Raw genomic sequence first — 12,702 nt, forward strand, 5'->3', positions numbered from 1 at the left:
AGCCGGCGGCGGTTGTTGTTCAGCGACGGCGGCCGCAGCTCGGGTCGCAGCCTCCGGCCGCCCGGCCGCCCGCCAGCCCGCCGGCGGGTCCGCGCGCGGCCATGGAGCTGGAGGTGCCGGACGAGGCGGAGAGCGCCGAAGCCGGGGCCGTGACCTCGGAGGCGGCCTGGGCAGCGGAGAGCGGCGCGACAGCAGGTAACGGTTCCGGACCTTCCTCCCCTCCCCGCTCTCCGAATGGACCCGCCTGACCCCCCTGCCGGGGCCCAGTGGACCCGTCCGAGCGCTGGAGGGGCGTCGGGACCCGCTGCAGGAAGGCCGGAACGTTCCACTCGGGGGCGCTCGCGGGGGGGATGGAACGCCCCACTCCGGGGCCAGGGGACGCGTCGTCTGGGGCCCGAGGGAGGACGGAACACCCCGCCTCGGTTGCTCAGGCGTGGCGCCGCCCATTCCTGGGGTCCTTGGGGAGAGCTGTGGGTCTGGGGGCGGGGGTGGGTGCAGGGCCCCATTCTGGGAGGCTGTGGGTGGAGCAGCCCCGGTTGGAGGCGCGCGGGGAAGATGGGTCCTCACCTCTGGGCGGGGGGAGGCGACCCCTGTTTAGGACGCGCCATGGGTGAGTGGGTGCCCCGCCTGCCTCCTGCTGAGGGCGCTGGGGGACGACATCCCACCCGGTCTTGTGAGGGGGCTGCTCTACGCGTGGGATTGTGGAGTAGCCCCGTTCCGGTGAGGAGCCCTGCCTCCAAAGGGTGATGCGGACCCTCTGCTCCCGGCCGCCCACCTTGCTAGTGTCAGCTCCTGGGCCTCACCTCTTGCCCTGCAAGCGGTCACCCTCTGGGCCCATCTTACTGGTCGTGAAGGGCAGGGGCTGCTGTGGTGGAAATGGGGGGTCTCGAAGGCCAGCCGGGTCAGCCTCCTGACTACCTTATCATTCTTTGTGGAATTCACCAGACCAGGTTTTTAGTTCACTGGCCGTTCTTTCCCTTTCTGGGCCTCGGTTTACTTGCTCTAACAGGAGGGGGCTAGGGGTTGACATCTCCAGACACCTTCAGTGCCAGGGCTCTACAAGCAGGTGGGGAACAGGAGAGCCCCCAGCCTTTTCCCTGGATGTTGAGAGGGGGCTGCCGTGGCTCTGTAGGGGGTACTGCTTTCCCCTGCCCCTCTCCTGGGCCTGTATCCCTCGCCTTTCCCTAGAGCAGGTTTGGGGAGGGAGGCGGCCTCACCCAGCCCTGCGGGCTCCAGGCCGAGCCCAGTCCCTGCCTGGAGGGGCCGGTTCCTTCTTGGTCCAAATTTCAGGCTCCCAAGTACGAAGTTTCCGGATCATCAGAATTCTCCATTTCCCCCTACCTCCCCCCCGAGGCAGCCCTCGCTGGCGAGTCCCTGTGGACGCCCACCTGGGGCACCCATCCTCCTCCTCCCCCGGGCCTCCCGAAGCTTCCGTGGCAGGCGGGAGATACTGCGCTGCCCGGGAGTTGAGAGAAATGTCTGGAGGAATAGCCGGAGCAGGGAGCAATCTCCACCCCGCCCCAGCCCACCCCGGGCTCCGGAGCACTCCCACCGCTCCCCTTCCTGCTACCATCTGGAGCTGCATGGTGGATGACCCCGTTCAGCTCCACCATCCGGCCCCCACGCCCTGCTTCTTTGCTGGCAGCGATGCCATGGCTTGCCAGCACCAGACAGTGGAGGGGCCCAGCTGAAGTCCCTTCTCAGCCCCCTGACCTCCACCAGCAGTCCTCTGCCCTATATGGGCAGAGACAAAACAGCCTAGGACGCAGTGACCACAGGAAAGCCACACAGCAAACGTCTGTCTTATCAGGGGCTAGGTGATGGGGTCAGATAAAGTTCAGGCCCCAGCTGTGGTTGGGTCTGAACCCAGGGACTTGACCAGTGAGACCCCCCCCGACCCCCGCCTGTCCCCAAACCCACAGAAACCCCACTCCCACAGCTGATGGCTTATTTCACTCACTGTAGGGTCAATAGCTCCCTCTCTTGTGCTGAACCCATTTCTGTTAAGTTTAGGGAACAACTGTCCACGCCTTTCCTGCTGCTCACACAGATGCATAAACACACAGCTGGGGCTGCTCATTCACCAGGGGGTTTGGAGGGTACCCTCACACCTTGGCGCCAGTGACGGTTGGGGCTGGAAAATTCTTTGTTGTGGGGACACTGTCGTGGACACTATGGGGGGTGGAGCACTCACTTGATGCCAGGAGCCCCCCAGTTGTGATGACCACAGACCTCCTCCCCAGACATCACCCCTATTCCCTGGAGACGCAGCCACCAAAGGTGAGGCCTGCTGTACTTCCCTTATCATTCTATGCCTTGCTGGCTTTTTTATCCACAATATGATCCCCCCGACTCCCCATCCCCACGTTGGTATCAGTTCTTTTCAGAGAAAGAGAATACAGTGCTATGATTGAGAGGGTGGAAACTGTAGCTTGCCTGAGTTCCACTCAGGTGCTCTGTGACCTCCAAGGTCAAATGGCTTGATCTCTCTGAGTCTCAGTGTCCCCATCTGTAAAATGGGGCCACGCCGCCAGCAGTACCTGAATTAGCGCATCAGCAAGTGGAGAGTGCTTGGGGAACTTTAGCAACAGCCCACACCGGTCAGGCTTTACTAACTCAGGGCCTCCTGGTGGGGGACGGTTGGGTGGTGTCTGGAGCTGGCTTTGTTGTCACAGCCATACTGCAGTAAACACCCTTGGACGTGGCCTGGTGCCATGGTGCTTTCATCTCTAGAGGTTGAAGTCCCTGCCTCTGAGTGGCTGGGTCAGGGGCAAGCAGGTTGACGCTTGGGGGCTTTGTGAAGAGTCCCGGCAGGGCTGAGAGAGCCTGGCTGTCTGTGTGCCCACAGCCTTGCTAGCTCCACTCTGGATGTTATCGGCCTCGGTCACTGGGGCCAATCTGATGGGAGTTAAATGTTGGTGGTGTTTAGAATCTGGTTACTTTAAACACCTGGGTTCCCAAGGCCTGGTCCAGGGAAGGCCTGCTGGGGTTCTCTGCTGGCTTTTGGGGACTGTGTTGGGTGTCTGGCTCCAGCAAGGATCTCAGGGAGGGCTGGGCCCTGTGGGGGCCCATGAGCTACCTGTGGGCTTCAGCCGTGCTGTGGTCTGGTGCTTCTGAGCTATTTCCCTCCTGCCCTTCTTGCTTCCATGATATTTCAGAACAGTCAGCTTCGTCCCACAGACCCCCAACCCCTTCCCACGTCTAACTTGGTGGCAGATTTTGTTGGCTTTGCCTCCAAATGGACTGAAAATCCACCCACTTCCCCCCACCCCTCTGCCTCCTCCTGGTTTAGCCCCATCCTCATGGCTGGCCTGATCTATCTCTTCCTGTGATACTGCCACTCAACTCCAGAAGGCTCTGCCCCTCCTCTGCCACAGCCCTCCAGGGTCCCACATCTCTGGGGAAAAAGCACAGGTCCTCCCCAAGGCCATGCATGTCCTGCCCTCCCCTCTTTCCCCTTCTCTCACTCTGTAAAAGACCCCCAGGCCTCCACCCTGCTCCTCCAGCACACCAGACCCAGTCCTGTCCCAGGGCCTTTGCACCTGCTGTGCCTTCTGCCCGGGATGCTTGTCCTCCATATCCCTGTCTTTGCTTCTGGAGCTCTTCCAAGTTTTTGCTATGACATCTCCCCTTGGGCTTCCCCTGATGGTTGAGGGGCCTGAAGGAGGGGCAGGAAGCCAGCACGGCCCAGGCAAAGGCCTGAGTGGCTTGAAGAGCAGTGGGGGCCATCATGGCTGGGCAGATGGGGCCTCCTCATGAGGCTTCCTCTGCAGCTGCAGGTGGATGGTAACCTGGGGCTGTGGCCGCCCTTGTCCCCTCACTGACTCAGCTACAGCCTTTGGAGGCAGAAGGGTCCCAGTTCTAATCCCACCCTGGCCCCTTTCTAGTGACGTGATGTCTGGCATTTGGTCGGCACACTCAGTCCCTTCTGTAAAGCAGCCTCGGGAGCTAGACCATCTTTGCCAGCTGGGGACTCTCTTCCTTGGTTTTTGCATCTGTGAAATGGGCAGATGACTGTGCCTTCTTGGAGGGCTGGGCCAGGTGGATTGGCCTGTAGAGCCCTGGAAGGATGGATGGGGACCTGCTCGAGGGACCACTTCCCTCAGAACCTGGACAGGCAGGGCCCATGTCCAACTGGGCTCATGCGGTCATGTGGTTATCTCTCGCCCTGCGCCTGGTTGTGGCCTGTTGGACATTCATGGAGGCTGGCTGGGGGTGGGGGTCAAGTACCAGGGCTCCCTCACCCTCAGGTTGGTGGGGGTTAGGATGCCATGGCAAGCAGGTGAGACCAGGGGTCGTAGACTGAGGCCCGAGTCCATCCCACCTGCCGGTTTTTGTCTGTCGCGTCTCGTTGGTGCTTGGCCATGCCCTGTCACTTGCCTGTCGTCCACGGGGAATCCAGCTACAGCGACAGAGCTGAGTGTTGAGATGGGCTCGTGGCCTATGAAGTCGGGAAAACTTGCTGACTGGTGCTCTATGGAAGATGCCTGCCAAGCCCTGAGTCAGGCCACGCCAGCTCCAAGGGAGCTGTGACGGTAGTGAAAGGGGCATCCTGGCCCCAAGGGGTGACCAAGACCTGCTGTCTTAGAGCTGTCAGGGAACAGGTGACCCGAGGGAGAAATAGTAGCCATGTCAAGCATGTAGGCAGGAGATCAGCTGTGCAAAGGCCCTGAGGCAGGAATGAGCGTGGTGGGGACCTGGCCTCACTTGGGTTCTGGTCTGAGTCCAGTTGATGGTTCTGGCAGGTGTAAGCAGGGTGGTAAGTCACACTCCAGAGTGATCACACTTGGGCTGCTTGGTAGGGAGAGGGCTGTGGGGCCAGGGGCCTGGACGGGGGTCTTGTGGGGGTGGAGAAAGATGAGGGAGTCTGCACCCTGGAGTTGATGAGGGCAGATAGGGAAGGGCCCAAGAAGCAGCAGGTCTAGGGGTCCAGGCTCTGGCAGGCTTGTGCTGATGGGGGAAGGGAGGGTCTGGTGGGCTTCCCGGGATTCCCAACGCAGGTGGAGGCCCATGGGACCTTGGGTGGGGCGGCCTGAGGCTCAGCCTGACTTACTCTTGCCTGGGCCAAGGACTGTGTACCTCTCTCCACCTCGCAAGATAAGGACAGTGGGGTCCCAAAGATTTGGTAGGGCAGGAAGAGGTGGGACCCACCTCCCCTGGCAGCACTCATTAAGTGACAGCATTTACCAGCCTGGGGGCTGAGGATAAAGAGCTTCTGGACTCCAGGCCCCCTGTTCACCCAGCCTGCCGCCCCGGCCCAGCCCCAGCCATGTCACCACTCAAAACAGTCCAGGTCAGAACCCTGCTGGGAATTTCCAGGCTGCTGCCAGTTGGCTTCGGGGCTTGAGGTGGGACCGCCCACATTGGGGATTACTGACTTGGGGATTAGTTGAGGGGCCCCTGCACTAATTAGGCACCACCAGGCTGCCTGGAGAGGTTAGGGTCCAACCTGAGGAACCAGATGCCAGAGCCAGCAGGAGGGCATCTGGGGACCTGGCGTCTGGCTCCGACCCAGGAAAGGGACCCCAGCATTAGTCATAGTCGCGCCTCACTCAATCACACACTCATCGTGTCCATATGTGGGCCTTGATCCTGGGGGCCGGGGATGTCCTTGAAAGTTTGAGGCTGTGGGATGCAGGGCAGGTGTTCGTGTACACATGGGTGCTGAAGAGTGGCTGGGCCAGGCGCTGGAGCCAGCCCAAATGAGACAGCGTGGTCCCTGTGTAGGGGGTGTGGGGGTGGGGGGTTGCCAGTGGGGTGCATGCAGACAGTAAGTAAAGGAGGAAAAGAGGTATAATGCTGCCAAGGGGAAGAGAAGAGCAGAGCAGAGAAGGGGAGAGAGAGGACAGGGGTGTGTACTATGGAGTGTGGAGAGGGGCTTCCAGCACGTGCAAAGGCCCTGGGGCAGACCATGTTGGAGGAACATAGAGGAGGCTTGTGTGTCTGGAGCAGAGTGGGGAGGGGAGGTCAGGGAGGGGATGGGGCAGGTTGTGCAGGACCTGGGGGAGGACATGGGCTTTTATCCCAGGGAGTTGGGAGCCCTAGAGGGCTGTGGGCAGAGGAGGGGCGGGCCCTGACTTAGCTGCTCACAGACTAAGCCACAGTGGGAGACGGACTGTGGGGAAGGAGGAGGGGGTAGGGTACCAGGGCAGAGGGGACTGTGCGGGTCGTGGTGGGTGGGGCTGGGGCTCAGGTGGAGGCAGGAGTGATTCAGAGTAGATTTCAGAAGCCAGGTTGACAGGACTGATTGAAGGGTTGAGCATGGAGGGGCAAGAGACAGAGGGGAGTAGGGGGTGACTCCCATGTTGTGACCTGCGCCCCAGAAAGACAAGCTGCTTTGTCTAAGGTGGTGGACGGGGTGAGAGCAGGTGTGGGGGACGGTTGGGTACAGTGTTAGTGTGAGACACAGAGAAGTGCTTGAGGGCAGAAGACCCAGTCTGGAGCCCAGGGGTGGTGGGCAGGTGGCTTTGGGGTGGGGAGGTGGGGGCGAGGCAGGGCCAGGGCCTCCCTGTGTGGAGCGAAGACCAGGCAGCTGAAGTCCCTGTTTGGAGACACGTCTTAGCGCCTCTGGTAGGACATGGCCTTTCCAACCTCTGACCACTGGAGGGAAGGTGACCAGGGAGCGGGCGCAGAGGATTTGGGGTCCCAGCAGCTCCGGGAGGCTCATAGGGGAAGCAGGGTTCAGACTTGCCTTCCTCTCGGGGTCCCGTGAGGGTTAGATGAGCTAGCCCACAGGAACTGTCCAGGACAGGGCCTAGCCCTGGAGGTTGGTGGCCCAAGGGGCACCTACCAGGGCAGAAATCTGAGTGGGCTATCTCTTGGGTCCTTCTGCCACCAGCCAGGGGCTGGGATGGATGTGGAAAGAGCAGGGGCCTTTATCGGGGTGTCCTCAGGATAGGAGGGACGATCAGGGTCAGCACCCTGAGCCAGCTTAGGGTTGACTGGTTTGATGGCGGTGGCTCTGGGATGTGGGGTGGGCCCTGACTGGGCCTGGCCTGGCCAGGGGTGGTTAGGGTAGGGCCCCCGGGCTTGTGTGTGAGCAGGATGAGGAGGGGGAGGGTGTGAACCATGGTGGCTTGGTTTGCACAGCACACATGTGCTCATGGGCAAGTTGTTTGTGATCTGGGAGTTGGCTGACTCAAGGAGGGACGGTCCCCAGGTCTGCAGGACCCCCAAGATGTTGGAGCGTCGTTAAGATGCATGTGGTTAACCCCAGGTGAACTGTTCTGAGCTCCCTCCAGCAAGGGTGAGTGCTGCGCCTCGTCCATTTCTTCCATCTGTGCTGAACTTACACACAAGGAGATGTTTTGATGTAGTTGCAACTTGTATATATGTATCTGTCATACTAATACATATCAAATCTGAGTCAGAGAAAACATGAATCAGAGAGAAAGGTTTTCACGTATTTCATCTTAATGTTTCATCTTCATTTTGTTGAAAATGTATCCTGGGACTTCTCTTGTGGTCCAGTGGTTACGATGCTGCACTTGCATTGCAAGGAGTGTAGGTTCGATCCTTGGTCAGGGAACTAAGATCCCATATGCCAAGTGGCATGGCCATAAAATAGAAAAAAAAAAAATGTTTCCCTGCAAAAGGAGCAAAAAAACCTGAGATAAAGGGACCTACCCACCGAGGTCAAAGATAAGAGAGTTCTTGATACCTCTGACCATAAAGAGAGTTCTTGGGCCCGTCTGCATCCTGTCTTGATTCCATACTCACAGACCCTTTTTCCCCACTCACTCCACTTCTGCATTCCATCCTGCACATCTCAGGACTCTTACCTCACTTTCTGGGAACTGCATATCAATTGCATCGTGTGTTTCCTGTTTTCAAATTACATATCAGTCTTTTACTTGTTGATCTGTAGGAGCTTTTTATATATTATGGAAGGTTTATTTATTTTTTAAATCCATGATACAAGTAAGTGCAAGAAGCGTCTCCCCATCTTCTCTTACAGTGATTATTGACGCCAGGCAGATATTTTCTTTTCATGTGGTCACATTTATCATTGTCTCTCTTTCTATGGTTTCTCAGGTTGGTGAGTGTGTCATTTGTGCTGAGGTTACAGTTAAATTCCTCTAGTGCGTCCATAATTTTACTTTTTCCCCTTTATGTTTAAATTCCTGTTAGATGTGGAGTTTATCCCGGCATGAGATGTGCGAGGGTTTAATTGAGCAGAGTGCTCCCGGGCACCTCTGGGTCATCCCAGCCCCTCTTCTGGATAATCTGCCTTCCTCCCGCTGGCAAATGCCACCTCCCTCACAGGCCAGACTCTGGCGAGCGGCTGGTCTATTTCTGGACTTCTATTCGATTCCCCTCATCTGCTTCTGCCTTCATGCAGGAGTCATGCCTTCAGCTACAAGTAATAACACGTTTACCAGGAGAAAAGCTGCAGTGAGACCTGCAGTTGGTGGAAAGTGAGCGTTTGTTTCTGTCTCAACCCTGCATCTCTGCAGAGGCAATGACTGTCTTTCTGGGTATATTATTATCCTTTCAGCATTTTACTTTGAAAACTTTGAAACCTTCACAGGGTTCTGGGGACATTCTGGCGACACCCACATGCCCTCTGCCATGAAGTCCAGGGGAAGGAGGACACGCAGGGCTGGGCTCCCTAGGGCTCTGTCACCCAGGGTCATGACTGATCCCCACGCGGCCTGGTCTGACGCCAGCTGTTGATTCAGTCAGAAATGCAGAAAGCCCGGCACTAAAGAGACCCCGCACCTTACCCTTGTCTGTGGTCTGAGGGCTGAGCCCAGCAGGCAGGGCATCACCTCACTGGGCATGTGGGAAGCATCCTAGGACCTCGCTGATCTGCATGTACCTGGGAGTGAACGTGTGAGTTACAGGTACATGCCAACCACTAGGTAGACCTGCAGATGGGGAATCTGTGAGTAAGGAGGACGGAGGAGGCCGGGCTGTGTGTCCCATAAACAAAGAGGCTCCCTGAGCCCAGCGCAGGGTCACGTGGAGGAAATGGAACGTGGGACAGGATTCAGTTCCATGAATTAACTCAGGCCGTCCTGCGTGGTAACATCTGCTTCCTCCCTGGGACTCCATCCAGGGTCACACTCAGCATTTGGGGTCAGTGGGACCCTCTGAGGGCCGCTCTGTGACCCAAACCTCAGATGACCGCCCATACCCTGCCACCTGTGGAGCCACTGGGCATGTGCCTGGTGACCCTGCCCTCCTTCAGGGAAGGGAACCTGTCCTCCGCCTGCTCCTCCAGGAAGCCCACTTGATTTCCCTGGCCAAGGCCGCTCCCACTGCCCTTAGGCCTTTCACGTGCTGTGCTGGCCATGTGGTGACCATCCACTGCCCTGTGGGTCGTCTCTGCCTGAGCTGCAGGCCCTGAACTCTGGCAGCAGACCTGTGCTTGGTCCCGATGGCTATTCTGCTGTCTGTGGCACCAGGAGTGAAGGTTCTGGAACCTTCTTTCTCTCAGGGCCCGCAGAGTCCTGGACAAACACCCCTGCCTCTGCCCCCTTTGCCATCCCCGGCCCTGTCCTGTGCAAGGCTTCCTGTTTACCACTCTGGAGACACTTGCTCCGTGCACTGAGATGGGGGGTTGCGGTGTGGGCTGCTGGTCAGGACTTGGCCCCCACCTGCACACTCCCCTCCAGCCACATCAAACCCTGTCTGCTGTTCCTGGAGAGTGTCCCATCCCATCACCACAGGGCCTTTGCGTGTGCTGCCCACTGCATCCCCCCAGCCCCCCTTAGAAGTCAGCTCTCATGATTTTTCTCTTCTGTGAAGCTGCCATGTGTTTCTGGCACAAAACACAGATCTGGCTCCACCCTCAGGCCCACCCCGGGCACCTCTCTCACCAGCACCCCTCATCTCCCACGCCCTCCGCCCCCGCCCACAATGCAGGGACCCCGGGTTCAATCCCTGGTCAGGGAACTAGATCCCACATGCTGCAGCTAAGATCTGGCACAACTGAATAAATAAATATGGTAAAAATACTTCATTGCTTAAAAACTCTACTGGCTATTTGAGCCTTTAGAAAGTAGTAATAATTTTGCAGTGGTAATGTCAAAGATCACTTACGACAGGTCACTGTACCAAGCATAGTAGTGATGAAGTTTGACACGTGAGAATTAACAGAGTGTGACTCAGAGACTTGAAGGGAGCAAATGCTGTTGGGTAAACGACGTTGGCATATCTGCCCAGTGCAGGGCGCCCACAGACGTGCAGCGTGAGGAGCACGCGGTGTTTGCCCCGTGCAGTGAGGCAAGATTGGGCTACAGACCTGTCTGCACTTAGGCGTTTTCCTAAGCGCTTTTTTTTGGGTAACGGCTTTGTTGAGATAGAATTCGCATGCCACTGGGTTTACCTATTCAAAGTGTGTAATTCAGTGGTTTCACTATATTCAGAGTTGTGCGGCCATCACCACAGTCGATTTTAGAGCACTTTCATCACCCCAAAAGGAAACCCGTCCCCATGAGCAGTCACCGTCCATCCCCTCCCCAGCCCCTGACCACCAGGAACCCGCTCTCTGTGTCTGCGGATCGGCCTGCTCTGCGCGTTTCCCGTCAGTGGAGTCACACCCTGTGTGTCCTTCCATGTCTGCTTCTCTCACTGAGCACCGTGTTCTCAGGGTCTGCCCATGTGGTAGCAAGTGTCAGGGCTTCTCTCCTTCTCGAGGCCAAGTGACGCTCCCGGGTGTGGAGGGACAACGTGTGTTTATCCACCCGTCTGTGGGCATTCGGGCTGTTTGCACCTCTCGGCCCATGTGGTTCCATGTACAGCCCTTATGTGGACACGGGTCCTCGTGTCTCTTTGGCGGACACCCAGCCTTGGGGCTGCTGGGTCCAATGGAAACTCTGGTTACCCTTCTGAGGAGACACCGCCCTGTTCCCACTCAGCTGCACCTGTCCCCCTGCCCCATCCTCATCGTGGGGTGGGGGTGGCGCTCACCATGATCTCCAGGTGTGTTTCCCTGATGGTCAGTGAACATCTCTTGCCTGTTGGCCATTTATGTTTCCTTTTTGGAGAAATGTCTGTTCAAATCCTTTGCTTCTTTTCTTTCCTTCTTTTTTTCTTTTAAGCGTTTTTTTTTTTTTTTTTTTGATGTGGACTATTTTAAAGTCTTCCTTGAATTTGTTGCAACGTAGTTTCTGTTTTATGGTTTGGTGTCTTGGCCATATGGTATGTAGAATCTTAATTCCCCGGCCAGGGATCAAACTCACACCCCCTGCATTGGAAGGCGAAGTCTTAACCACCAGGCACCGCCAGGAAAGTCCCTGCTTGTCTTCCAGTTGGGTTGGTTTTCATTTCATCGCTGAATTGTAGACCTTTCTATGGTTTCGACACGAGCGCCTCCTCGGGGAGATGATTCACAGTGCTCCCTCCTGTTCTGTGGGTGGTCCTCTCACCTCTGCAGTGGTGCCTGTGGAAGCACAGATGTATTTCATTGTGACCAGGCCCCATTTCTCTCTTTTCCTTGGCTGCTGGTGTTGTAGCCGAGAAATCCCTGCCTGACCTGGGGTCATGAGGATTGACCTTGTTTTCCTCTGAGGGTTTTATGGCCTTAGCCCTCGCATTCGTTTAGGCTTATGATGCGTTTGAGTTAATTTTGTGTTGCTGTGAGCGGGACCCCAGTGTCTCCTCTCGTCCAGTTGTCTCGGTGCCCTTATCTTCTGGTCTCCAGTCACTGGGGGGCCAGGACAGATTCCAGTCTGGGAAGAGCTGCAAGTGGACCCTAATCACCAACCACTCATGGGTCCTGCAGTGACAGATGGGGCAGGGCCTGCCCCCTCCCTGCCCTCACCTCTTGTCGCTCACTCTGTTCCGGCCTCAACAGCCTCTGGCTGACCCCTGGCTCCGCAGTCCCAGTCCTGCCTCAGGACCTTGGTGCTGGCTTCTCCTGCTGCTGGGAGGTTGTACGGCTCTCAGATGGCTGGTTCCTTCCCAGTTCTTCCGTGGATGCGGTTGTGGCTCAGGCTGGAGTCTGCTGTCTGATGTCAAATGCATCCTCCTCTCTTGGTCCTGAGTGGCCTCTGGTGAGTGACCTGGCCTCTCCGGGCCTCGACCTCCACATCTGCTGCGTGGACGTGATGATAGCACCAGTCCTGTGGGCTGATGGGCAGTTTCAGTGAATCAGCAGTGCTGGCTTCATCGCACGGCCACGCTCAGCAGTAACTGTTCCTGGGCCCTCGTCCTGTTGCTCCGGCTGCTCCCCACGGTAACCAGTGGGCCAGAGCTGGAGGCCCACACGGCAGGCTGTACCCCGAGGCTCCTGCCCCTCTCTGCGCCAAGCCTGCCTGCCCTGGCCCAAGACCTTGACATGATTCCTGGGGTCACCACCAGGGAGAGAGGGTGGGTGCTGGTGTCCATGGTGGTGCCAGGTACCTGCTCGTGGGCTGCAGGAGATGTGACTGCTACCCACTAAGGGAGCAGCTGCTGGAGGAGCAGTGGTACAGGAGAAGGTCTAAACCAGGCAGGGTGTGACTTATGATCAGCGGCAGGGAGTGGTGTCAGGGGCCAACTCCAGCCAGTGGTCAGGGAAGGCCTCTCTGAGGAGGTGCCATTTGATCCAGACCTGATCTGTGAGCTGGGGCAGAGTGTTCCACACAGAGGAGAAGCATGTGCAAAGACCCTGGGGCAGGACTGTGCCTGGCACGTGTGGGGAACAGTGAGGGGGCTGTGTGGTGGGAACACAGGGAGTAAGGGCAGGAGGAGGAGGGGGGTGAGGGCCGGAGG

General features: G+C 57.7%; 1 protein-coding gene across 10 annotated transcripts in view; it reads left to right on the plus strand.

The window, feature by feature from the left end:
• Window positions 1-12,702, plus strand: part of PIP5K1C (phosphatidylinositol-4-phosphate 5-kinase type 1 gamma) — a 48,092-nt gene continuing 35,390 nt past the window's right edge. For 8 of the 10 annotated variants that reach the window (XM_059888044.1, XM_024994048.2, XM_024994050.2 and 5 more), the window contains exon 1: window positions 1-195. In XM_059888044.1, the coding sequence (XP_059744027.1) occupies window positions 102-195 (94 nt within the window). In that variant the 5' untranslated portion in view covers window positions 1-101. The remainder of the gene's footprint in view (window positions 196-12,702) is intronic. The other 2 variants (XM_059888047.1, NM_001205645.1) reach the window with 2 other exon arrangements.

Source organism: Bos taurus, chromosome 7 (assembly GCF_002263795.3).
Source record: "Bos taurus isolate L1 Dominette 01449 registration number 42190680 breed Hereford chromosome 7, ARS-UCD2.0, whole genome shotgun sequence".
Lineage (NCBI taxonomy): Eukaryota > Metazoa > Chordata > Mammalia > Artiodactyla > Bovidae > Bos > Bos taurus.